Source organism: Neodiprion lecontei, chromosome 1, assembly GCF_021901455.1.
Source record: "Neodiprion lecontei isolate iyNeoLeco1 chromosome 1, iyNeoLeco1.1, whole genome shotgun sequence".
In the NCBI taxonomy this organism is placed as follows: domain Eukaryota; kingdom Metazoa; phylum Arthropoda; class Insecta; order Hymenoptera; family Diprionidae; genus Neodiprion; species Neodiprion lecontei.
In genome coordinates, this window is record NC_060260.1 from 35,612,199 (window position 1) to 35,638,348 (window position 26,150).

At 34.4% G+C, this 26,150-nt stretch overlaps 1 protein-coding gene and 2 long non-coding RNA genes across 6 annotated transcripts; 1 reads left to right on the forward strand and 2 right to left on the reverse strand.

Annotated features, from left to right (window-relative positions):
- Positions 1 to 655: 655 nt before the first annotated feature.
- On the reverse strand, positions 656 to 15,214 carry LOC107219727 (SUN domain-containing protein 1). Of its 4 annotated transcripts, none has more exons than XM_046746862.1 (14): positions 15,076 to 15,214; positions 13,152 to 13,349; positions 12,001 to 12,369; positions 9,015 to 9,249; positions 8,736 to 8,890; positions 8,347 to 8,627; positions 7,922 to 8,107; positions 3,926 to 4,242; positions 3,730 to 3,813; positions 3,301 to 3,649; positions 2,925 to 3,128; positions 2,553 to 2,839; positions 2,374 to 2,466; positions 656 to 2,245 (listed from the first exon to the last, which is right to left on the reverse strand). In XM_046746862.1, the coding sequence occupies exons 2-14, from the start codon at positions 13,343 to 13,345 to the stop codon at positions 2,135 to 2,137; spliced, it is 2,865 nt and encodes a 954-aa protein (XP_046602818.1). In that variant the 5' UTR covers positions 13,346 to 13,349; positions 15,076 to 15,214; the 3' UTR covers positions 656 to 2,134. The 4 variants fall into 4 exon arrangements, with proteins under 4 accessions (XP_046602818.1, XP_046602819.1, XP_046602817.1 ...); XM_046746863.1 differs by lacking the exon at positions 15,076 to 15,214 and adding an exon at positions 14,618 to 14,727; XM_046746861.1 differs by lacking the exon at positions 15,076 to 15,214 and adding an exon at positions 13,712 to 14,589.
- Positions 11,116 to 16,338, forward strand: LOC124296652. Its single transcript, XR_006906433.1, has 3 exons — positions 11,116 to 11,284; positions 13,144 to 13,245; positions 14,773 to 16,338. It is a non-coding gene; the product is annotated as an uncharacterized LOC124296652 (long non-coding RNA).
- A 6,016-nt stretch (positions 16,339 to 22,354) lies between these two features.
- LOC124296653 lies at positions 22,355 to 26,107 on the reverse strand. The gene is made up of 2 exons (XR_006906434.1): positions 25,586 to 26,107; positions 22,355 to 22,414 (listed from the first exon to the last, which is right to left on the reverse strand). It is a non-coding gene; the product is annotated as an uncharacterized LOC124296653 (long non-coding RNA).
- Positions 26,108 to 26,150: the final 43 nt, after the last annotated feature.

Below are 26,150 nucleotides of genomic sequence, written 5' to 3' on the forward strand. Positions count from 1 at the left end.
GATTCTAAAATTAATATATATATCCTATTTGTTATTCAATAAAACATTCCATGATCTAACTTCAACGTCATGCCATATTCGATTTGCATGGTATTTCATATTCAATACTTCTGTCCTTAGTTCACTGCACTCATCATCAAAGATTAAAGGAGGGACGTAGTCGATTTCGGTGTTGCATATATCTCGAATGAATCAAGTCCACGTACCTCAAACGGAAAAAAGGCATAACAGACCCATTCTACATGCAATTCTGAACAAAACCACTACAACACATTTTCATTTAACGTAAAAATAAACAAATAACATGATTTCTACGACATGCCATTTCTTTATTTTCGCGTGAAATGAAAATGTGTTGGAACGATTTTGTTCAGAATTGCATGTCGATTGAAGCTGTTATCGCTGTAGCGATGGCCACTAAGCTAAAAGTAATTGATGCATCGATTCGAACACGACTCGATTATTTCGTATTTTTTTGAAACAATGCATATGAAACCAAAATTCCGTAAATTTCAGTATGTGTTCTTAATAGCGGAAAAGTTTGTTGATAATTTATAGTTTTATTAAAAATATTTTTCAATTTCAGGTGAAAATGTTCATTTATCTTTCACTTATTATATCAAATAGGTACTTAGTCGGTAAAAAAAATGATAATAATTGATACTGTAATCACATAAATTGATATTGTATTGCATCGTTCATGGGAGTCAAAAAATAAAAACCAATTGCGAGGAAAAAATTATCGATTATACTCGATTAATCGATTATTTTTGGTCATTCTTAGCTTAGTCATGCCCTTAGCTTAGTTATGTCGTTTTTGCGTTTGAGATACGAGGACTTGGATAATTCAAGATGTATATGACATCTAAATCCACTAGGACACCCCCTTAAATAAGATAGTTTTAATCGAATGCTAATATTTCGAAACTACTAAGAATGGTTCTTAACCTAATTTTTGGCCCTTAAAATTACATACTTATCAGTTTACAGACTATGCTTTATCATGTGATTATTTCCTCACATTTAAAGATATTTCAAACAATTGCGCGTGTGAAATAATTAGAATCAGCACGAAAAAAAAGGGGAAAAAAAACGAATAATTATACGACACCAACGTGTCGACACCAAGTATTTAAATAACGCGGTATACTAATTTTAATTCTAGCAAGCACTACTTATGACTAGGATCTTAAATAGTTAATAAATCAGAGTACCCTATTCGAATCATAAATATCCGTAATCCAAATTAAAAATATACAAATCTGTGTAAATATTGAGTCGTTTCTAAATAGATGCTCTTTAAATTTGCCATCTTAGAAATGAATTAATAGTATGCCTCTTTTATTGTCATTTCGTAACCATGATGTGTCAAGTCTATTTATTCGAATGATTCAGGAGTCATTTAAGAAAAATGTGAGGTGAAACAAAAACATTGATAACGACTCAACAGTAGAGAATAAAAATTACTCGAAAATTGAATTGCAAGTTATGTTTTATAGTCAAGAGATTTGTATCCTTTCTTACTGTTTTTTCTTTGTCTCACGATATCTGCAAGCATGTTACATATTCGCCAGACATAGCCGCCTTGGTAACAGAATGTTTCATAAAATTCCACGTTCCTAATGTACTCAGAAATTTATCATAATAAACGATCCTACATGTATGAAATTGCTCGAAAAATTATTGCTTTCATTTTGGTAAAACTATGACCATAGTACCGCACATTGATGATACTGATGATGAACGAATACGACTACAAAACATTAGATAAATTGATGTCACGATTGGTTAAAATAACTAAACTAATTCGAACAGGCAGCGTGTATTATTTGTTGTAGCAGATTTCCATCACGTTTCTTTAACAAGTAATTTGTTTGTACACAGGCCTGCATTACAATCATATGAATTCAATGTGGCTGTCAAATATCATAATAATTACAATGTATTCATAGAATTGTATGCTTTTCAACAATACCAACCTGGCCAAATGCTGACCATGCCATCAAAGATCACAATGTATCAGCCCGGTTGTATGACGAAAAACATATAAGGCCAACTGTATATTCATATTATATTACAAAAGCACTCACGCAATTCCAGGTAGTTATGCATTATTTATATCGTTTTAAAATAATTATGCAGGTATGCCATGCACCCTGAATCTGTAGAGACTGGTGTAATGTATCTGTCCATGATTACTGTGAATTCTCAATTCCACAATTTCGTACGACTTGTTTAGTGTAGTCTGCGGAAAAAAAATTGAGTTAATAACAAATATCAGGAATTGCCTTACTATTTAATTTTCTATGAATTAATTGTTTCGTGCTGTAACCTGACTCACAAATTCATCGGAAGTTAATGTAAGCAACTTACCTGAACAGGAAAATACTGTAAACTTTCGTCGGAATCCTTGAACTCGTAATCACCGAATTGTACCGGTTCCTTGTCACTCTCATTGTTGTATCCCTAAACCCAAGTATAAAAATAAATTGATACAAATAGGCTGTATTGAAAAGCAATCTCTGCATTAGTTTGTGAAATCTAGAACCCACCCAAACGTTGAACTTTCGTGGAGCGCTTCTCATGTCACTATTTGGAAGAATAGATCTCGGTGCATGTTCTATGGTGAAACCTGTCACGTTTATCATGGTTCGCAATTTAATAAGCAAATATCCCGGGAAATCTTGGAATACCCAACACTTTCCAGGCTGTATAGGATCTCCTTGTATAACGGTTTGCGGATTTGTGTTTTGGTAAAATAATATGTATCCGTAAATTGTGTACGCCCTTGTGTCCAAATTGTATTTCTGGGTGCACCGTGTGCTGAGGATCTGCCCTCCTAAAAATGTTACATTGCAAGTATTTTAAGGTGAATGAGAATTGCAATGGTGAACAATTTAACGCAATCTCGGTAGATTACTCACCAGCTGATTCCAGGGCATAATCTACTCTTCCAGTTTTATCAGCATCATAGATTTTCAAAGCATTTGTCACAATTTTACGAACATCCCTTTCCGTCAAACCTCCATTACTATCACCCTCGTCACCACCACCATCATTACGTATTAAGTATCTCGTATTTATTTTGTTGGTAATTTCGGACATTACTTTGTCAGCCAAGTCTTGAACTAAAAAAGAAAGTAAATAAGAAAATAGTCCTAAGGAAGTATGATGAAATATGAACGACGGAAATGGACTTAAGCTGTATTTAAAACAAATAGAATAAGTAAATAAAAGAAAAATAGTATAATTAGTTTCTCTAATCCGACTTTTCATAGAAAATGGTTATTTTGCACTCACCGTCTCGTGTGTTAATTTCGAGAGTTGAATTGATGCTAGCTATTCTTGCTTCTAAATCATTTTTAGCAATAAATAGGTTCTTTATAGTGTTGGCAAGATCTTCTTTCGACAGTTTTACTGTTCCACCTTCATTTTCGGTACCAAAATATCCAGCTAAAATATTGCTAACATGCTTCTCGACTTCGATTTCAGGCACTACGGCTGCTTTATCGCAGCATGATTTTAACTCTGATTGTAATTCACGCAATGAATGTAGTTCAATTTTAATAGCATTTATATCGTTTGCACTAGATGCGAGTAGCAGTTGTTCCTTCTCTTCCAGTTTTTTCTCTATAGCAGCTAACTTTTCCTGGAATGGGAATGGGATATAATGTTAAATGGCGTAACTGTAAAGGAAAATTCCCAAACTTAAGATTGGTTAAAACTTACTTCATATTCTTTTCTTAAGTCTACATAGCTGCCGATCTGAGATACAATGACATCTTGGTCTTGTTTGATGTTGGTCAAAGCATCCTGCAAGCAACACAATTGTTCAATTGAAATGATTGTAAAATCAAGCCGTGCAGCAGAAAAATGAGATATTTTACTGAACTTAAACTTGACTTAATTTGAAAATTTAACTCACATTGACTCTTTCAACCAGTAGTGAAATAATAGAATCCAGTTCTTTTTCTTTCTCTTTATCAAATCCTAGACTACTGGCAACGGGTGAAACCACAATTTTTTCATTCCACCCATAATTTTGTGTATCGCTTAATTTCAAAGAGTCAGCAGAAGGTGATATTTTCACTGGTGTCACGATTGCTTGATTTCTAGAACCATCTGTGATTTGATTGCTGCTTGACATAGAATAAAATATCGATGATAAAATTGACATCGGGTAAGTGACCAGTGGCAGCGCGGAGCTTAAGTTTGAAAAACTGTATGACAATAGCCATAGACCTGTAACAATGGAATTGAAGTGAATATCAATTATTTTGAATATGATTGATCAAATGTGCGATAGATGTTTGCAGTCTATTGATAACATGGTACAGTAGCAGATTCATGAAATTCAATAAAACATCTTAAAGTGTAATGTGTCATAAACCGTTGCATCCTTCCTAAGTTACCGTATTGGGATCATCGAGATGAACGAATTCGGTAAGTGGCGTTATAGTTTGTAACATGACATTTTTTTTTTTATTTTAGAGCCAATACGGTAACCGAGAGAAGGATAGACAAAGGAACTCACCATTTAGATGCCATCCGTCGATCGAAAATTCATTTCCCGACTTTTGATTGCATCAATTGATATAATAACATTTGAAATATTCCGATGTCCTTCAAGTCCAAACCCTTAGAGATCGTCCGCAATGATATTACCCTTTCTCTATCCTTCTCCCACAAGTGATTAGCATTAAATAAAAAAATAAATATGCCATTCGTATACATAATAGTTTAATTTTTTCTAATCATCATTACCATACACGACCAGACAGTAAAATACATGAGAAAGTAACATGCTAAATTCACTATCTGGGCTTTGATAAACTTTGACAAAATTTGGAAATCAATTCCTGCTAGAACCTTTCCTTACAGTTTGTTGAAAAATTCCGACGGTATCCTAGAAAGGAGATACACTTACCATTTAAAAAATAATTCAGAAAGTGTTGTAAACTTCAAACCAATTCGTGCCGTATTGAAAATACTTTTATTGGTTCAAACACTGATACATGTTAATATGGATTTTTATAGAAAAAAATGTATGTAAACACCTGGGGTCAGTCCAAGGTTCATGTGTATTGTAAAAACGTATAAATCCTACACGAAATCAGTATTGTACTGCATATTAATGTCATGCATAATTATGTATGTATTGTACCTCACAGTACGACAACATATGACATTTTACCACAATCTACAACTACCGATAAAGTAAAAAATAACTAACAACGGTGGGTTTGTCAGAAGAAATTTGTACCATTTATCAACTATTCCATTTAAGTAATTCAATCGAAATATATCAGACATTTTAAATGCTGGCAAGCCACTTGTAAATTGTACATTTCTCATTTGTCAGTAAATATGATTGTTGATATTTTAAAAATTGAGCACGATTCCAGAATCCATTTCAATTAATCTATAGAGAAAGTTCAAGTTCCCTCAAAACTCAATTTCATTGGAGAATTACAAATACCAACTGCGTGTTAGTTAGTTATTGTGTTATATCTACAAAGATTGTAGAAATTTATTTTATCGCAGTTTGAAAACTGTTTTTCCTTAAAGATAGTTAATTTTCAACCCATAATTATACGATTGACCATGATATTAAAAATAAAATGTAAATATACATACTGTATATAGAATTAATTCAAAAACCAAATAATATGTGCACGCAAAGAAAAGTAATGCCATAATACTCGAGTGTGTTTGTTAGTTAACGCACGCGTGTTATTAAAGTAATAAAAATGCAGCGAATATTAATGATAAAAAAAATGTTAGCAACAACTTGAAATTGAGATACGAATAATATTAGATTAAGTATTTTTGTTCAACTACAAACTTTAAGTTTTCAGTTTCTTTTTCCTTTTTTTCTTGTCATATCATATTGTTAGTACGAACAAATGTTAAGTCAACGCATAAAACCATAACCTAATTATTATGAAAAAAAAAAACCGTTCGCGAATTGTGATTAGCACTGTTTTTTGAAAAATTGATAAATTTGCTTATAAAAATTACGATGAAATGTCCCGTAGAAAAATTGGTACCGAAATGTTACGTAAGAAGTGTATTCAATTCACTTCAGTCAAAATAAATTAAAAATAGATTCAAGATACGTTATAAAGCGTTTCAAATTAAATTACAACTTACGTATGTATGTACGTAAGTGTATAAAGGGTGACTTATCACAGCAAACATTCAACCAAGGGCTAGATTTTTTAAGAAAAAAAAATTCGGGATTATGTTCGCTTGACAGAAACCCGAAGCAATAATAATCTTCTAGATAGGCCTACGAAGACAATTCGCCGACTGTTCAATATTCACTTACAGTGTTCTTGTTATCTGGAACACTTGTAATTGCGGAAACCAATGTTCTCATTTTTTCAAGGGAAATCTAACCTTTCGCTAAATGGAAACACTTATGAATCAATCCGTATATGAAGTGATTATATGAATAAGTTATCTCACAAATTATTTGTGTGGAATTCGAAATAAATTTTTGAACATAAATATCTTTCTCTGTATATACCTCTAATAATATACTTTAATCTTTATTCATCTTTCATAAATATATTAATCAATATATTATTTTTTTTTCCATAACGGTTGTTTTACTCTGATTTATAGCATAATTATTAAATAATAGAATAAAACGAAATGAAATGAACAATCAATCCTCAATTTACCAATACCCAAATACAGATATTGCTAATGTTTGATCATTAAAAATGGCTACTGGACATTTGCAAATATTACTAAGTGACGATTTGGTTGACATCATATCTTTTATGGGTGATACACAAACGCCAGATTTGTTAGTCCTTACTTAAAAATAAATTATATTGCTGGATAGTGAAACACCAAATGAATGCTGTAAGAGTCTACGTACCTATCGGTGACTAACTAGTGCAAATGTTAGTACGTTATTATCATTATATCGTGCACATTAGTTAAGAAGATAACTAAGAAAAAAAAGGTTGCTCACTCGGGAGTTGTCAAAAACGAAAATAGAGATCTTCAACTTGTTTCTCATCTTGACATTACTTATAACACCAATCAAAGAACTAGATAACTTCAATCGATACAAGAATCAAAATGCACTGATAAGAACATTAGGAGAGTATTCAAAATATGTGAAAATCCTGCCTTACTATCAGACAAGCAAATTAGATGGTTATAAAAGTCAAATTATCATCATCCCCGTCAGATAAATAGTCAATTGCAAAAGTTACCAAGAAGGGCCCTGAAAAAGCCGCAGTGCTCAGGACTTTGCTCTTTTTTCTTAACCCTAAACCTGAGTTAGAACAAGGGAAAGACAATATGATATGGAAAATTTGATTGTGTGAAATTATGACCAGGTAATGTTCCAGCCAATGTTAGGCATGGCAGGCAATGAAATGTCTGGGGTAGGTAGCGAAAAGTTCTGTAGACCTTTGAGATATTTGACAAATAAGTCGTAGTCTACAAATGTCACGTTGGTTATATCATTAATGTAATAGTAAGTGGTATCGACAATGTTTGACTGAACATTGTACAGGGGTTCCAGATAGGGAAAGGTATATTTGTGCATGATGTAAGCTCCTGAAACATAAAATCGGCGAATGCTATATATAGCCAACGACCATAGACCTCTTTCGAAACCGCTCTAAATTACTACCCTGTCGCATTATTTCTCATTATGAGATTCGCGATATTACCGGAAGATTTAATCAGAGATCACTAAACAGTTACCTGTTTTGGTAATTAAAACATAAATAAAACAAGTTTATCAAGTTGTCAAGAAATGTCCCAAGAAGTAAAAAATGAATAGAACAGTTGTGCAGTCATTTTCAACTGCATTTATCTGACTATCACTTTCATATGGGAACATATTTCGCACGTAAATTATTTCCTACAGTAACAATGAAACGTCACTCACCACCCAGAAGAAGTAGCGGTAGTAGTATAATCCAGAATAGTTTTCTACGACGATCCGGAATCCTCTGTGTTACTGGGGCGGTGCGATTCAGAAGCCATGTATCCAGGAATAAAAAGTGCACGCATAACGAATACAAATTTTGTAACACGCTATCAATTGAACGCCACGCTTTGGTCCATCTCGATTCTAGAATGACATAACAGTATTATTAAGTTCATATGAACACGTGCCAGACACAATAACACATTCGCTACACGTAATAGAAATTCTTTCTGCCTCTGATAAACTGGAAATTACTGCCCTCACACGGAAAACTTTTGTGTTTTTATAGAAGTTAACTTTTTTTCATCAAAATATTATATCAGCGATAATCAAACAGTTGATAACATAATGAAATATCTTGGAAAATCGTTCGTAAAACTTACCACTTTGCTGTCTGTAACTGTAAGAGGGTGAGTACAACCTTCGGTTTTCACCAAGCCCAACGTAATTCTTAAGACTGGTGTAGCTTGTAAGCATAAAAGTAATAACGCTGGTGTAGATTTTCATAAATATATTCAACTCCTTTTGTTGCCGTTCCATGTATAATCTTCTGTGTCCATCAACTGAAGATATGGTATCATCTATATCTACATCAGAATCAGCATGTAAGAGAGGTTCGTATCTGCGTGACACCGGTGACGATGCAAAAGAGTCATCCCAGTATCTGAAATAAAATAATATCATGCATACAAATGGTGGCTATAAGTATGATACAATAACGTGTGATTATCGAAGAGCATTGATCTCAGCATTAATATTTTATCAAACATACCTATCGCGTAAACCGAGTACCGGCTTTGTCTCTCCAGAATTGGAGTAAATCACTTCCCTGCGACTACTGTACTGCTCTACATGCGTAGTTTTGTACAGCTTGGCTCTAGCTATTGAATCCGATTGCCGAGTACGCAAGAACAGATCATCTGCAGACTTTTGAAGAGAAGAAAAGTGATACACTACAGCTTGCAATCGACCATGACATGCTTGAATTGAACTTGATCGATACATATTCGAGTATTTTATTTGAAGAATACTTTATACAATTTTTACTTACCGACAATTCCTTGCCAACACTTTCTCTGCTTACTTGGCTCATTGTGTCTCCTAGTAACTGGGTTGACGATTGACTGAGATTTTGTTGACTCGTTGATGGTATACTACCATGAGTGCTGCTTGTGTCGGAGTGAATTGACCGACGCGACATGTTAGGCATGGCCATAACGCCTGGGGCAATTTCGTATCGGAATTGCGATTTTTGGGAATAGGTGTAATCAGTTTTTGGGAATACACTGGAATTGAAAAAAATCTTGTCAATTAGTGAAATAGATTTTTAGTATACACAAATTGAATAGTTTACACAAATTGAAAACCTTGAAAAGATCATAAAATAAATAGAAAAAATGTTCAGTTAATACATGTGAAGCTATACGATTAGGTCATAGTCAGGTTGAATTTACACGTGAAACAACCTAGTAGTAAAGGTGATGCAATATTTTGTAACCTTGAGAATCCATGTGTAAAAGTCTGGATGGAGTTACACAATATTAAAATTAGCATGATATATAATTCTGAATAAGTAAATAGAAACTCAGATTAACAATAAATAATGATCTCACGTTGAGACCTTGACCATTTATATGTAATCTCTTTTTATTCTTCTCTTTTCAACATTCTGTACCAGTGAACAAAACATTGTATTATGTATTACTATTCTGTTACCTGTGCACCTTCAGGCTCTGGATCAAGTAGCACAGTAACCAAGGTGACAGTACCAAGTTACAAGATACATAACACTACATTTAAGTGATTCTTTACTACTGTTCAAGACTTAGTTTTTATTGGTCAACAATTTCAGCTAAATTGTGAAATTTTAGATGATGAGCTTTGAAAATCGATCGATGCAATCATATGCTTCTGAAAAATCCCACTGACTTGGTATTCAAATGTCAACTTAAAGGCCGAATTAAGGGAACTATTATGAAAGAGTCTTGGTGATCGGTCAATTAAGAAAACGTATTTTTAGTTAACGTTTCGACCCGGATATGGGCCCTCCTCAGAACGATTTATTTAAAATGTTAAGTTTGTTGGAAAAAATTCAAAAGACCTAAAACTAGTTTTTGATACAGGTAAGGACAAGATCCCCATAGGCAAACGATCTAATGTCGTGTATAAAATACCATGCAATGACTGCAATCAAGTCTACATAGGTCAAACGGGTCGACATCTCAATACCAGAATTAGGGAACACCAACGCAACATACATGAGACAGAGGAACGGCACACAGCTCTAACGAAACATAGTATCGATAAACAACACACATTTAATTACGACAACACAAACATCCTTTGTGAAGAACACAATTATTATAGAAGACTGTTATTAGAAATGTGCAACATTGTAGGTCATACCAATTCGGTTAATCTCAGACAAGACGTTGAACATTTAAGCAATATTTACAAACCTCTAATCTCTGCCCACACAACAAATATTGTTTAACCTAAACTATTTTTTTATTTTTTAAAAAAAATTATTTAGTCTCCATTTACAGTCCTTTCTACATAACCTTTCTTACAAAATATTTATTGTTTTTTCTGTATAATGTTTATAATAGGTTCACCTTCACTCTGGATTATTTTGTTTACTCCCATCAGTCGTTATTCACCTGTTGACCCAAGTGGTTCAACCAACAATATTTCGTTAGACATGTAGAACTTAATTATAAAGAGCCTACCTCCACTTAATTGACACCTGTGAATTAATTTCATTGCTAAACGACCTTCTTTAATAACCTTTTAACACTATGACATATTGACTGTGAAGAAACATAGTTCTTAAATCTTTTTAATTAATGAGTACCAACCTTTAACTCCCACATAAAAAATAACTGGAAGATTGACATTGTCTACCGTCACTCAAAAGAACACTGTTTCCACCAATTGTAATTGTGAATTCGACTACATCTTATTACACTTACTTAACTCAAAAGGTAAATAACACCAAAAAACATCCTTATCACAATTAATCATAAGGTCCTTACTATCAACAATATTTAATAGCTCTAAGAATATTACATCTACAATATTTATGTCCGATTACTTCTAGTACCATTATTTATATTATAAAATCCTATTTTTGTTTTTTTGACAGTTTTTAAATAAATCGTTCTGAGGAGGGCCCATATCCAGGTCGAAACGTTAACTAAAAATACGTTTTCTTAATTGACCGATCACCAAGACTCTATAATATATTACATACGAGGTCGAGAATTCTTATCCATCAACTATTATGAAAACATGTGGGACTCATGGGATTAAGATGGAATGGTATGTGTCGGTGTGTATAGCAGGTACTCTCACAGTGTCGATGTGCTAGTTCAAAAATAACACATGCCTCTACTACAGAACGTGAATATAAATTTTCAAAAGCTTATAAAACCAAATCAAACATAAATTTTGCCAAACAAATGTAATTTTAATGTGCTCGAGATGAGAGATTCCTTCATACTTTTTCAAACATAACATAGAAGGATCACTAAATATAACTAGCATAATCATAAAGTTGATTCTTTCACAGTACACAAGGATTAGGTATTTATCATAAAACCTTGACAAAATAAGTTTCGATTCGTTCAGTAAGAAATAGGGAAGTAAACAGAAATAAATTGATATAAAAATCGATGAGTAATTAAAGTTTGGAAATGCCAAAAGAAAGGGTTTCGATAAATAGAGCTATTGAACCCTCGCACCGCGGTACCTTCTCTAAACACTTTAATTTCATGCTTCCTTTTTTTCCCTACGACTGTACTGTGGGTGTGCCTCGAATGCATAAACATACGATTTCCTGCAGCTACCAAACTGAATGGTACAATGCACATATTTACTCTAACAGGTGGCCCGTGAAGAAGTATAATTAGAAGTAGGGTTCGACCACACCCAGATTGATTTACATCAATTACTGCTTGTTAATTTCTTGACTTTTAACTCATTGATATGGAGAACATAGTCACAGTAAATACAAAACTTTGAGAGGGTACACTTACTTCCACCAATCCCCAGCTTGCTTGTAGATTTCGTAAGCTGAACCAGGTCTACTTGGAGGGTCTTCTCTCTCCTCTCTATCTTCTTGATCGCCTTCTTCGGAAGAATAATCACTGGTGAATATTCGCCTTGGCGTCAAACTCTGTCTTTCCCTTTCTGCTTTCGAGTTGTTTCTGTTTTCATTCGTCTCGCTTTGTCCATTTGAGAATATCTGTCTCTTAGCTTTTTGACGCTCTGAACGACGCTCGACTTTCTTTACGCTCAGCGATGACTTCGTCGTTTGATTTTGTTGATTCTGGTTCTCAACTTCCTCCTTCTGTTCTGTTATAGTCTCCATACTTTTCTCAGGAGATTTACCAATACTGCCAGGTCTGTATCAAGTTCACAAAAAGTTTATTATCCATTTGCTTAGGTCTTGTTTCTACGTTAAAACTTTATGCATTACACAATTCAAAAACTTGTATAGGTCGTGCGAGAAGCAAATTTCTAATGTAAAATTAACGCCTACAGAGTAATTAAATTCAAACCAATGCTTGTTAATGAAAACGTATGTTAATAATTGACCACGATGGTAATCTGGAGTAACTTTGATAAAAGTCCTTATCACAAGAGTAGAGAGTATAAAATCTTGCATTACCGCAAAGACACAAACGACTTAACAAAGTCAGGAAAGTAATATGCATATATATTTTAATGCAGAGAAACGGCGCAAATATTATATAAAATAATTGGAATGGTTGGCAAATAATATAATAAATTTAAAACCAAGGTAGAAAGGAATTATTATTAGTTATTCATCGAGGTTAACAGCTTGCAATCTTACACAATTCAAGAACCCAGGATCTGAATGACTGCCAAAATGTCCACGTAGATAGGCGTTCGGATCGTAATTTTAATTTTAGTTAGCTGACAATTATTTACTCGTCGCTAGATATACTAGAGATAACCTTTGCCGAATCCTGATTACATTTTGTAACTGCAATGCCTTGACTGACACGAGGCAAATAATTTTGTTAATACTTCAATCTTTCTTTACAGCCCGTTATATTTTCTTGCGTTGTTGTTTACATAGTATTATGAACTTTGAATATGACTTCTGAAAGCCGAAACTTTAATAGAAAGGTAAAGATAACTTCATTTTATAGCAACTCACAATGATCTAGACCCTGATCGACGGCTGCTGGTCACTTCCCCTGGTGTATGAGACCTCTCCCGGCTACGGCTTCGCAAATCATAATGATGTTCAGGTAATTCGATGTCATTTAAACTACGGTTCAAAACCTGAGGTGTCTGCGATCGGGACCGACTCCTACTACGGAGTTCGTAGTGATGTTGCTCACCTTCCATTTTTCTTAAATATTTAATGGAGATATGTTGAGTTCGTATCGCGATAATATAAAAATGATGAAAATATGTGAGACTCTATAAAAATGTTCCTGAGTACTCCATTCAAAATCAGATACATTTTGGAGCAATTTGTGCTGACTAAAATTCAGTTGTGTTAATTTTGTAATGAGAATATGTTAGTCACTTGAGTTTTACTAGCTTCACAGATCCTATTTTGAAAAATTAAAATCTTTAAACGCAATCCTGAAACAGTGTTTTCTATGATAGATGATACCCTAAAGTTTGGCTGACTTCATTGACACAGAATACTATTATGCCACTATTGTACCCTAGTAACGATATCATTAATAAGATGAGTAAATTTACCTAGTTCTCGGCATTGTTTATTCAAGATTGATAACGATAGTTCCCATTGAATTTTTGAGGAGTTAATGGAACGTAAGCAAGAGAACCAGAGACGGTGCCATACGTGCCCAAACTAATTGCACGTAAGACCCTAAGATCTACAGGCTCAAAGAGAATTCTGATCCTCTTTAGGGTTTTTCCTTAGTCTGTGCTTGAAATGTGGTGTAAAAATAGCTGCCTCCCCAAAGGGTCCCTCCAAGCCCAGCCTCCACATTGACTCTGAATTTTTTAGACCTATAATAAGGATGTCCTACCACATGCTAAGAGTGTCTGACTCTAAGGTCCGCTTCTCTTTTACGTAATGATTTCTATTACTGGCTTCTCTAGGAGCGTTAGGGTTTTGCTTGCTTCTCACGAGTTTCTTGGCTACAAAAATTACGTTCAGAACTTTCAATAACATGGCAATTATGCACGACCCTTCGTTTCCCCATTGTTATCTCTATCGCGGTGAAAGGCGGTAAATAATAATTACTACTACTTTATTAGCTATCAATAATTAAGTTATTTCACTTCTCGAGTTATTATTAGATCATAAGAAGCATAAAAATACAAAATAATACTGAACACCCCAGAGGGATATTAAACAAGCTCGCTTCACCGGCTTAGCAATTGATACTCACATACCCCTTCGTATATGTATTGATAAAGCATGCATGCAAAATTCTCATTTTCTCATTCATGTCTCCAGCCATGCTAAGTGGGTTTGATGAAATTTCTAAGTGACACCAGATAACATTATAAAGCACTGTACTTTGGTTCTGCCACTTAGTCATCAACTGGGTATTTGTTTATGAGGAAAACAAAAATACCGCTCAGACTTAGAATTAAGGTCTAGTAAAGGTTGCAACAATTAGGCATAAAAAATACCTGTGGGAAATCGAAATGACCGACAATGTTGTCAATCAAGAAGAATTTTATTTCATTGTTACTGTTCAATTTTTCAAATGTTTTTTTTCTCATTTAGACGGTGATAATACCTACAACGAATAAAATTTCATGCATTCATTTGTTTTCTTTTTCAGTAGACGCAGTAAATTTTCGTGGTATTCGAAAAAATCTCAGACATAACATAAACGTAAGAAATTACAACACGCTCGGAGTGAAAGGTGTGGAACGGTCTCGGAAATATTAGAGATATTTCTTATACTCCGAAGAAGTAGGTACGGTAGGCAGATGCGTAAGACATGACTGAATTCAAACGAAGGGGAAGAATAGCGTGTACATATACGTATGCAGCACGAACAACAGCAGCTGCCCGCCACCCGTAATACTACTACGAGTTCCACGTAAATCGACTACAGAATATCTAAAAATAGACAACTTACCAAGCTTATCCCGAAGTGCAGGAGAGTCGCGGTGTCGCTGGTATTACGGGTACATAAAACACCGTATTATCGCGTGTACTTCACAGAAAAAATGTTCACATAAATTAAACTTAAATAACACGAGTACATAAGCTACAGTATGTACAGAATACCGAATACATCTAATCCCATTAGTTTACTTCATAGGTAGAAAAATACTGGTCAGCTATCAAACAACCGCCACTAGATGTACGATTCACGCTAGCGATACGATACGTGCCTTCTACACGCACAACACTGATGACGTCATTCTACTAATAATGCGTCGGAGCTCCGCTCCCCGATTTGGGGGGGAGGGGAATAGAAAGTTTAAGGTTCAAATCTGTGCCGCAGGAACCGCGCGGCGTCGACATAACCTTAGAACAACAACCAATCAGAACGCCTACAATATGAAAGTTTTTCAAGACAAGGATTTTCATTGGCTCATGCATGCCGCGTGTCAATCGTTATGGCGGTCGATTCGAACTGTTCGAAGCATCCCGTCCCCCGCGCTCTATGTAAGTCGACGCAACCGTTGGTTGAAATGCGTTGCTGATTGTTGCTCACGCGCAATTTGGCAGCTGTGAAAATACCGTCGCCACAACTTGGTGCAGTTTTATTGAAAAAGATTATAATAGAGAATTGATTTTATTGATTTCAAACTCACGGGATCACAATACATTCTGGGATATTCAATTTTTTCAACTTTCAGAAGCTTTTCACGTTCAAATCAGTAATTGGAAGAAAAGAAACCTTGGTTGAAACTGACCTTTCGCTCTGAATGAGGAGTTTGTGGATGGAATTAAATTAGAATTTCCAATTTGACTTCCTAACAGTATTCAGTGATACTATTAGTGTATTCAATCACGCATCATTGATGAATAATTTCTTTTTGAATTCATTTTAACCCGACATTCTTCACTTGAACCTATCAAATCATTTTATCACTAGCACAGCTCTTACACACCCATTCATATTTTTTATGGGACAAAAATTTCATTGCCATGTTAAGCTTTTCAAATCCGCTATGTATAGCACTACACCACATTAAATTTCCTAATTTATTTATAATATTGAAACTAAAAATGTACATGCAAAGTAAATTAGTTTAAAATTTTTATTTTAAGAAGTACATGAGAATAGACAGAAGTTTATTTCTTGGCTTCACGGACAGCCTTGCGTTCAGCTGCTCTCTTGAGCTGTGCCTTAGGCTTCAAGTTGTGCTTCTTAGCAAAACGCTGGTTACGCAGGAATTTCAAATCCATCTGCAATGTTTGAAATGAATACAATTAGCGGCTTTCAGTGAAATTTTTGTGTGATAACATCTCATCTATCATCTACAGTTTAAATGTAATATTGCTCTTTACTATTTATCAACACATTCACTGATAGTTGTCTGTATGTATATGTCATACATAGAATGACTGGTTATTGAAGTTTACGATTATACATATTTTGTGCATCATACGGCTAATACACAATTCATAAATCCACAGTGATATGAATGATGATACAGCTATAATTAGGAGTAGACAATCGTAGTCAACTCATAATAGAAGCCGATGGAAATATAAATCGAGGAAACTAAATTGAAAGTATATGGGTGTATAGAATAAATGTAACTTACACCAAGGGTAGATTCGTGTCTGTACTTCTTTGGCTTTTTAATTCCATTGCGATGAGCTTTTCTGCCTGTAATTGATGCATAGGATATATAAAAGATTACCCCTGTTTGACGCAAACACACAATGAGATATTAACACTTGCATAGACAAATTTTTTAAATCCACCAGATTTTAGAAATCAATAATCCCAGAATTCTTTCAAGTGCCTAAGGTAATTGGTTAAATGATAAGATTAAAGTGGATAATTCGAACTTCATTAACCTAATGTCTTGACACGGTTAGCACAGATAAAGGGAAATATTAACCTGCATTTGAATCTTTGATACAGCTATGTAAGATTTATTGATAGAGTATTTCTGATAGTAAAAGAATCTACTTACTCTGATTGTGATTTGTGTGATTCTTTGACTTTGCCATTTCTGGGTATTCTCACGTGTATCTGTAAAAGAAAAATAATGTTACCTGACTGAGCAGCTAGGGCCTGGAAGTTTTAAGGTTAGCCGCGACTTAAATCGTCATAAAATGTCGAACTTCGAATAAATAAAAAATGAAGAGTAGCTCTAAGGCCTCCATTAAAGTAATCGTGATATTTATTGATCATATTCTTGCACCAATTCTTAGGATTGCACGGATGATCGATATAAAATTATTTATTATTGTCAAAACAGACATCTCACTCACCGGAAAGGGAAACGAGAAAGAAATACTTGGGCTCAGCGCAGTGTTCCCAACCCGTCCGTGGGGGGCTATGTGACCAGGGCCGTAGCATTATAGTACCGAACAAAAAATTATAGTACTTTTTTGAAAATGTTAATAATGCAATAAAATCACGGAATATTATTTTTAGAAGTATATTATCCCTATCCATTACAATACGCGTGCGTACTTACATTTAATTGTACGAATGACCAGAAGGTACTTATTTGAATTATTTTTGTACACACTAGGAATGACGGCAGGAACTGGCGGGAAGCGGGAAACGGGGCGCTCAAATCAACACCAACGCGCCTGAGCCCGAACCGTGCATGTTAGCGCCCTCCGCAATAATGTGGTTAAAATTAAAAACCACATTATGGTGAATGGCGCTGACAATTTTTTGCCTAGCGCGAAAAGATTTGAATACGTTTCTTTTGAAAAGTATTAAAAATCTTTTTTTTTCGAAAAGTATTAAAGAATTTTGTCCCGCCAATTTTTGTATTACAAAAAAAAACTTCTTTTTATACAAATTTCCAAATTATAGTAGATTTCCGTCACATAATGAAAGTTCTATGTTACATAGTACGAAGTTCATATTTATGTGACATCTACTATAATTATGTGACGGTTGGGAATACTGGCTCAGCGCCGCGACCGTCGATTCGTCGAAACCGAACGTGTAGACTTCTGCGGTGATGATATAAATTTGTTCTGACAATTAATAAAATTTTGTAAGGATTTACGAATTGATAAGGATATCATTTCAGTGAAAACATACATGTGTAAACTTTTTCCAATTCGTTTTTTCATACTCAATTCTAATAGATGAATTCCATATTATTTCCAATGGTAAGTTACAGTCCTAGTTCCTCGTCCTAGTGACAAATGTAAATTCTGAACTTCAAAAATGGCGAACCGCACGGTAAAAGACGCGAAGTCTATTCGCGGTACAAATCCACAATATTTAGTAGAAAAAATAATCAGATCACGAATATACGATTCGAAATCACATGCTAAGAGTGTCTGACTCTAAGGTCCGCTTCTCTTTTACGTAATGATTTCTATTACTGGCCTCTCTAGGAGCGTTAGGGTTTTGCTTGCTTCTAACGAGTTTCTTGGCTACAAAAATTACGTTCAGAACTTTCAATAACATGGCAATTATGCACGACCCTTCGTTTCCCCATTGTTATCTCTATCGCGGTGAAAGGCGATAAATAATAATTACTACTACTTTATTAGCTATCAATAATTAAGTTATTTCACTTCTCGAGTTATTATTAGATCATAAGAAGCATAAAAATACAAAATAATACTGAACACCCCAGAGGGATATTAAACAAGCTCGCTTCACCGGCTTAGCAATTGATACTCACATACCCCTTCGTATATGTATTGATAAAGCATGCATGCAAAATTGGGTATTTGCATGATTTTTATATTTCTTAACTTTTGATGTTTTTCGATTCTATAAATTTTTTTAGAATTTTTGAAAAAAAAATATTTTGTTTTTGTTTATAAGTATTTAAATAATTTAATAAATAAAAAAAAGGCAATATTTAAATGAATAAGTAGCTCCATCTCGCGTATGTGACGTCACAATGCTGAATTTTTTTGAAATTTTTAGCGCAAGTTCTCCTGTAAGCACGCCGTACGTGTAATCAGCTGTTGCTCTGTGTTGTGATTGATGAAAAGAACGTCTGATAGTGCTGTTTATTATAAACTAAAGTTATTAAATTATTTAATATGTCATTAAAAAACGATTTTTGTTGGTGTATAGTACCAACTTGTAAAAATACTCAAACTAATGCTTGCTTAACATTCTTAGTATAATAACATTGACGTGATCATAACCTCCACACAATTATCCGTGTGAGTTAAAAAAAAAAAAACACCACACAAAAATTGATTTCTATTTTAATTATTTTCACCGAAGTCTGACATTAATTATACAATGTATCAAACTTAAAGTTTAAAAAACTTACTTAAAATTTTTTTAGCGCTAGAAAATATTGTACATTACTCTTTGTGAATTCAAATAAACGCGCCAGTAGCAGCACAATGACGTCAAACCAATCACATTCCGTTTTATGTCACGTGACTTTTATGTGATTTAGGACCACTTTTATTTATTAAATTATTTAAATATTTATAAACAAAAACAAAATATTTTTTTTTCAAAAATTCTAAAAAAATTTATAGAATCGAAAAACATCAAAATTCAAGAAATATAAAAATCATGCAGATACCCAATTCTCATTTTCTCATTCATGTCTCCAGCCATGCTAAGTGGGTTTGATGAAATTTCTAAGTGACACCACATAACATTATAAAGCACTGTACTTTGGTTCTGCCACTTAGTCATCAACTGGGTATTTGTTTATGAGGAAAACAAAAATACCGCTCAGACTTAGAATTAAGGTCTAGTAAAGGTTGCAACAATTAGGCATAAAAAATACCTGTGGGAAATCGAAATGACCGACAATGTTGTCAATCAAGAAGAATTTTATTTCATTGTTACTGTTGAATTTTTCAAATGTTTTTTTTCTCATTTAGACGGTGATAATACCTACAACGAATAAAATTTCATGCATTCATTTGTTTTCTTTTTCAGTAGACGCAGTAAATTTTCGTGGTATTCGAAAAAATCTCAGACATAACATAAACGTAAGAAATTACAACACGCTCGGAGTGAAAGGTGTGGAACGGTCTCGGAAATATTAAGGATATTTCTTATACTCCGAGGAAGTAGGTACGGTAGGCAGATGCGTAAGACATGACTGAATTCAAACGAAGGGGAAGAATAGCGTGTACATATACGTATGCAGCACGAACAACAGCAGCTGCCCGCCACCCGTAATACTACTACGAGTTCCACGTAAATCGACTACAGAATATCTAAAAATAGACAACTTACCAAGCTTATCCCGAAGTGCAGGAGAGTCGCGGTGTCGCTGGTATTACGGGTACATAAAACACCGTATTATCGCGTGTACTTCACAGAAAAAATGTTCACATAAAATAAACTTAAATAACACGAGTACATAAGCTACAGTATGTACAGAATAACGAACACATCTAATCTCATTAGTTTACTTCATAGGTAGAAAAATACTGGTCAGCTATCAAACAACCGCCACTAGATGTACGATTCACGCTAACGATACGATACGTGCCTTCTACACGCACAACACTGATGACGTCATTCTACTAATAATGCGTCGGCGCTCCGCTCCCCGATTTGGGGGGGAGGGGAATAGAAAGTTTAAGGTTCAAATCTGTGCCGCAGGAACTGCGCGGCGTCGACATAACCTTAGAACAACAACCAATCAGAACGCCTACAATATGAAAGTTTTTCAAGACAAGGATTTTCATTGGCTCATGCATGCCGCGTGTCAATCGTTATGGCGGTCGATTCGAACTGTTCGAAGCATCCCGTCCCCCGCGCTCTATATAAGTCGACGCAACCGTTGGTTGAAATGCGTTGCTGATTGTTGCTCACGCGCAATTTGGCAGCTGTGAAAATACCGTCGCCACAACTTGGTGCAGTTTTATTGAAAAAGATTATAATAGAGAATTGATTTTATTGATTTCAAACTCACGGGATCACAATACATTCTGGGATATTCAATTTTTTCAACTTTCAGAAGCTTTTCACATTCAAATCAGTATGTAATTGGAAGAAAAGAAACCTTGGTTGAAACTGACCTTTCGCTCTGAATGAGGAGTTTGTGGATGGAATTAAATTAGAATTTCCAATTTGATTTCCTAACAGTATTCAGTAACACTATTGGTGTATTCAATCACGCATCATTGATGAATAATTTCTTTTTGAATTCATTTTAACCCGACATTCTTCACTTGAACCTATCAAATCATTTTATCACTAGCACAGCTCTTACACACCCATTCATATTTTTTATGGGACAGAAATTTCATTGCCATGTTAAGCTTTTCAAATCCGCTACGTATAGCACTACACCACATTAAATTTTCTAATTTATTTATAATATTGAAACTAAAAATGTATATGCAAAGTAAATTAGTTTAAAATTTTTATTTTAAGAAGTACATGAGAATAGACAGAAGTTTATTTCTTGGCTTCACGGACAGCCTTGCGTTCAGCTGCTCTCGTGAGCTGTGCCTTAGGCTTCAAATTGTGCTTCTTAGCAAAACGCTGGTTACGCAGGAATTTCAAATCCATCTGCAATGTTTGAAATGAATACAATTAGCGGCTTTCAGTGAAATTTTTGTGTGATAACATCTCATCTATCATCTACAGTTTAAATGTAATATTGCTCTTTACTATTTATCAACACATTCACTGATAGTTGTCTGTATGTATATGTCATACATAGAATGACTGGTTATTGAAGTTTACGATTATACATATTTTGTGCATCATACGGCTAATACACAATTCATAAATCCACAGTGATATGAATGATGATACAGCTATAATTAGGAGTAGACAATCGTAGTCAACTCATAATAGAAGCCGATGGAAATATAAATCGAGGAAACTAAATTGAAAGTATATGGGTGTATAGAATAAATGTAACTTACACCAAGGGTAGATTCGTGTCTGTACTTCTTTGGCTTTTTAATTCCATTGCGATGAGCTTTTCTGCCTGTAATTGACGCATAGGATATATAAAAAATTACCCCTGTTCGACGCAAACACACAATGAGATATTAACACTTGCATAGACAAATTTTTTAAATCCACCAGATTTTAGAAATCAATAATCCCAGAATTCTTTCAAGTGCCTAAGGTAATTGGTTAAATGATAAGATTAAAGTGGATAATTCGAACTTCATTAACCTAATGTCTTGACACGGTTAGCACAGATAAAGGGAAATATTAACCTGCATTTGAATCTTTGATACAGCTATGTAAGATTTATTGATAGAGTATTTCTGATAGTAAAAGAATCTACTTACTCTGATTGTGATTTGTGTGATTCTTTGACTTTGCCATTTCTGGGTATTCTCACGTGTATCTGTAAAAGAAAAATAATGTTACCTGACTGAGCAGCTAGGGCCTGGAAGTTTTAAGGTTAGCCGCGACTTAAATCGTCATAAAATGTCGAACTTCGAATAAATAAAAAATGAAGAGTAGCTCTAAGGCCTCCATTAAAGTAATCGTGATATTTATTGATCATATTCTTGCACCAATTCTTAGGATTGCACGGATGATCGATATAAAATTATTTATTATTGTCAAAACAGACATCTCACTCACCGGAAAGGGAAACGAGAAAGAAATACTTGGGCTCAGCGCAGTGTTCCCAACCCGTCCGTGGGGGGCTATGTGACCAGGGCCGTAGCATTATAGTACCGAACAAAAAATTATAGTACTTTTTTGAAAATGTTAATAATGCAATAAAATCACGGAATATTATTTTTAGAAGTATATTATCCCTATCCATTACAATACGCGTGCGTACTTACATTTAATTGTACGAATGACCAGAAGGTACTTATTTGAATTATTTTTGTACACACTAGGAATGACGGCAGGAACTGGCGGGAAGCGGGAAACGGGGCGCTCAAATCAACACCAACGCGCCTGAGCCCGAACCGTGCATGTTAGCGCCCTCCGCAATAATGTGGTTAAAATTAAAAACCACATTATGGTGAATGGCGCTGACAATTTTTTGCCTAGCGCGAAAAGATTTGAATACGTTTCTTTTGAAAAGTATTAAAAATCTTTTTTTTTCGAAAAGTATTAAAGAATTTTGTCCCGCCAATTTTTGTATTACAAAAAAAAACTTCTTTTTATACAAATTTCCAAATTATAGTAGATTTCCGTCACATAATGAAAGTTCTATGTTACATAGTACGAAGTTCATATTTATGTGACATCTACTATAATTATGTGACGGTTGGGAATACTGGCTCAGCGCCGCGACCGTCGATTCGTCGAAACCGAACGTGTAGACTTCTGCGGTGATGATATAAATTTGTTCTGACAATTAATAAAATTTTGTAAGGATTTACGAATTGATAAGGATATCATTTCAGTGAAAACATACATGTGTAAACTTTTTCCAATTCGTTTTTTCATACTCAATTCTAATAGATGAATTCCATATTATTTCCAATGGTAAGTTACAGTCCTAGTTCCTCGTCCTAGTGACAAATGTAAATTCTGAACTTCAAAAATGGCGAACCGCACGGTAAAAGACGCGAAGTCTATTCGCGGTACAAATCCACAATATTTAGTAGAAAAAATAATCAGATCACGAATATACGATTCGAAATCACATGCTAAGAGTGTCTGACTCTAAGGTCCGCTTCTCTTTTACGTAATGATTTCTATTACTGGCCTCTCTAGGAGCGTTAGGGTTTTGCTTGCTTCTAACGAGTTTCTTGGCTACAAAAATTACGTTCAGAACTTTCAATAACATGGCAATTATGCACGACCCTTCGTTTCCCCATTGTTATCTCTATCGCGGTGAAAGGCGATAAATAATAATTACTACTACTTTATTAGCTATCAATAATTAAGTTATTTCACTTCTCGAGTTATTATTAGATCATAAGAAGCATAAAAATACAAAATAATACTGAACACCCCAGAGGGATATTAAACAAGCTCGCTTCACCGGCTTAGCAATTGATACTCACATACCCCTTCGTATATGTATTGATAAAGCATGCATGCAAAATTGGGTATTTGCATGATTTTTATATTTCTTAACTTTTGATGTTTTTCGATTCTATAAATTTTTTTAGAATTTTTGAAAAAAAAATATTTTGTTTTTGTTTATAAGTATTTAAATAATTTAATAAATAAAAAAAAGGCAATATTTAAATGAATAAGTAGCTCCATCTCGCGTATGTGACGTCACAATGCTGAATTTTTTTGAAATTTTTAGCGCAAGTTCTCCTGTAAGCACGCCGTACGTGTAATCAGCTGTTGCTCTGTGTTGTGATTGATGAAAAGAACGTCTGATAGTGCTGTTTATTATAAACTAAAGTTATTAAATTATTTAATATGTCATTAAAAAACGATTTTTGTTGGTGTATAGTACCAACTTGTAAAAATACTCAAACTAATGCTTGCTTAACATTCTTAGTATAATAACATTGACGTGATCATAACCTCCACACAATTATCCGTGTGAGTTAAAAAAAAAAAAACACCACACAAAAATTGATTTCTATTTTAATTATTTTCACCGAAGTCTGACATTAATTATACAATGTATCAAACTTAAAGTTTAAAAAACTTACTTAAAATTTTTTTAGCGCTAGAAAATATTGTACATTACTCTTTGTGAATTCAAATAAACGCGCCAGTAGCAGCACAATGACGTCAAACCAATCACATTCCGTTTTATGTCACGTGACTTTTATGTGATTTAGGACCACTTTTATTTATTAAATTATTTAAATATTTATAAACAAAAACAAAATATTTTTTTTTCAAAAATTCTAAAAAAATTTATAGAATCGAAAAACATCAAAATTCAAGAAATATAAAAATCATGCAGATACCCAATTCTCATTTTCTCATTCATGTCTCCAGCCATGCTAAGTGGGTTTGATGAAATTTCTAAGTGACACCACATAACATTATAAAGCACTGTACTTTGGTTCTGCCACTTAGTCATCAACTGGGTATTTGTTTATGAGGAAAACAAAAATACCGCTCAGACTTAGAATTAAGGTCTAGTAAAGGTTGCAACAATTAGGCATAAAAAATACCTGTGGGAAATCGAAATGACCGACAATGTTGTCAATCAAGAAGAATTTTATTTCATTGTTACTGTTGAATTTTTCAAATGTTTTTTTTCTCATTTAGACGGTGATAATACCTACAACGAATAAAATTTCATGCATTCATTTGTTTTCTTTTTCAGTAGACGCAGTAAATTTTCGTGGTATTCGAAAAAATCTCAGACATAACATAAACGTAAGAAATTACAACACGCTCGGAGTGAAAGGTGTGGAACGGTCTCGGAAATATTAAGGATATTTCTTATACTCCGAGGAAGTAGGTACGGTAGGCAGATGCGTAAGACATGACTGAATTCAAACGAAGGGGAAGAATAGCGTGTACATATACGTATGCAGCACGAACAACAGCAGCTGCCCGCCACCCGTAATACTACTACGAGTTCCACGTAAATCGACTACAGAATATCTAAAAATAGACAACTTACCAAGCTTATCCCGAAGTGCAGGAGAGTCGCGGTGTCGCTGGTATTACGGGTACATAAAACACCGTATTATCGCGTGTACTTCACAGAAAAAATGTTCACATAAAATAAACTTAAATAACACGAGTACATAAGCTACAGTATGTACAGAATAACGAACACATCTAATCTCATTAGTTTACTTCATAGGTAGAAAAATACTGGTCAGCTATCAAACAACCGCCACTAGATGTACGATTCACGCTAACGATACGATACGTGCCTTCTACACGCACAACACTGATGACGTCATTCTACTAATAATGCGTCGGCGCTCCGCTCCCCGATTTGGGGGGGAGGGGAATAGAAAGTTTAAGGTTCAAATCTGTGCCGCAGGAACTGCGCGGCGTCGACATAACCTTAGAACAACAACCAATCAGAACGCCTACAATATGAAAGTTTTTCAAGACAAGGATTTTCATTGGCTCATGCATGCCGCGTGTCAATCGTTATGGCGGTCGATTCGAACTGTTCGAAGCATCCCGTCCCCCGCGCTCTATATAAGTCGACGCAACCGTTGGTTGAAATG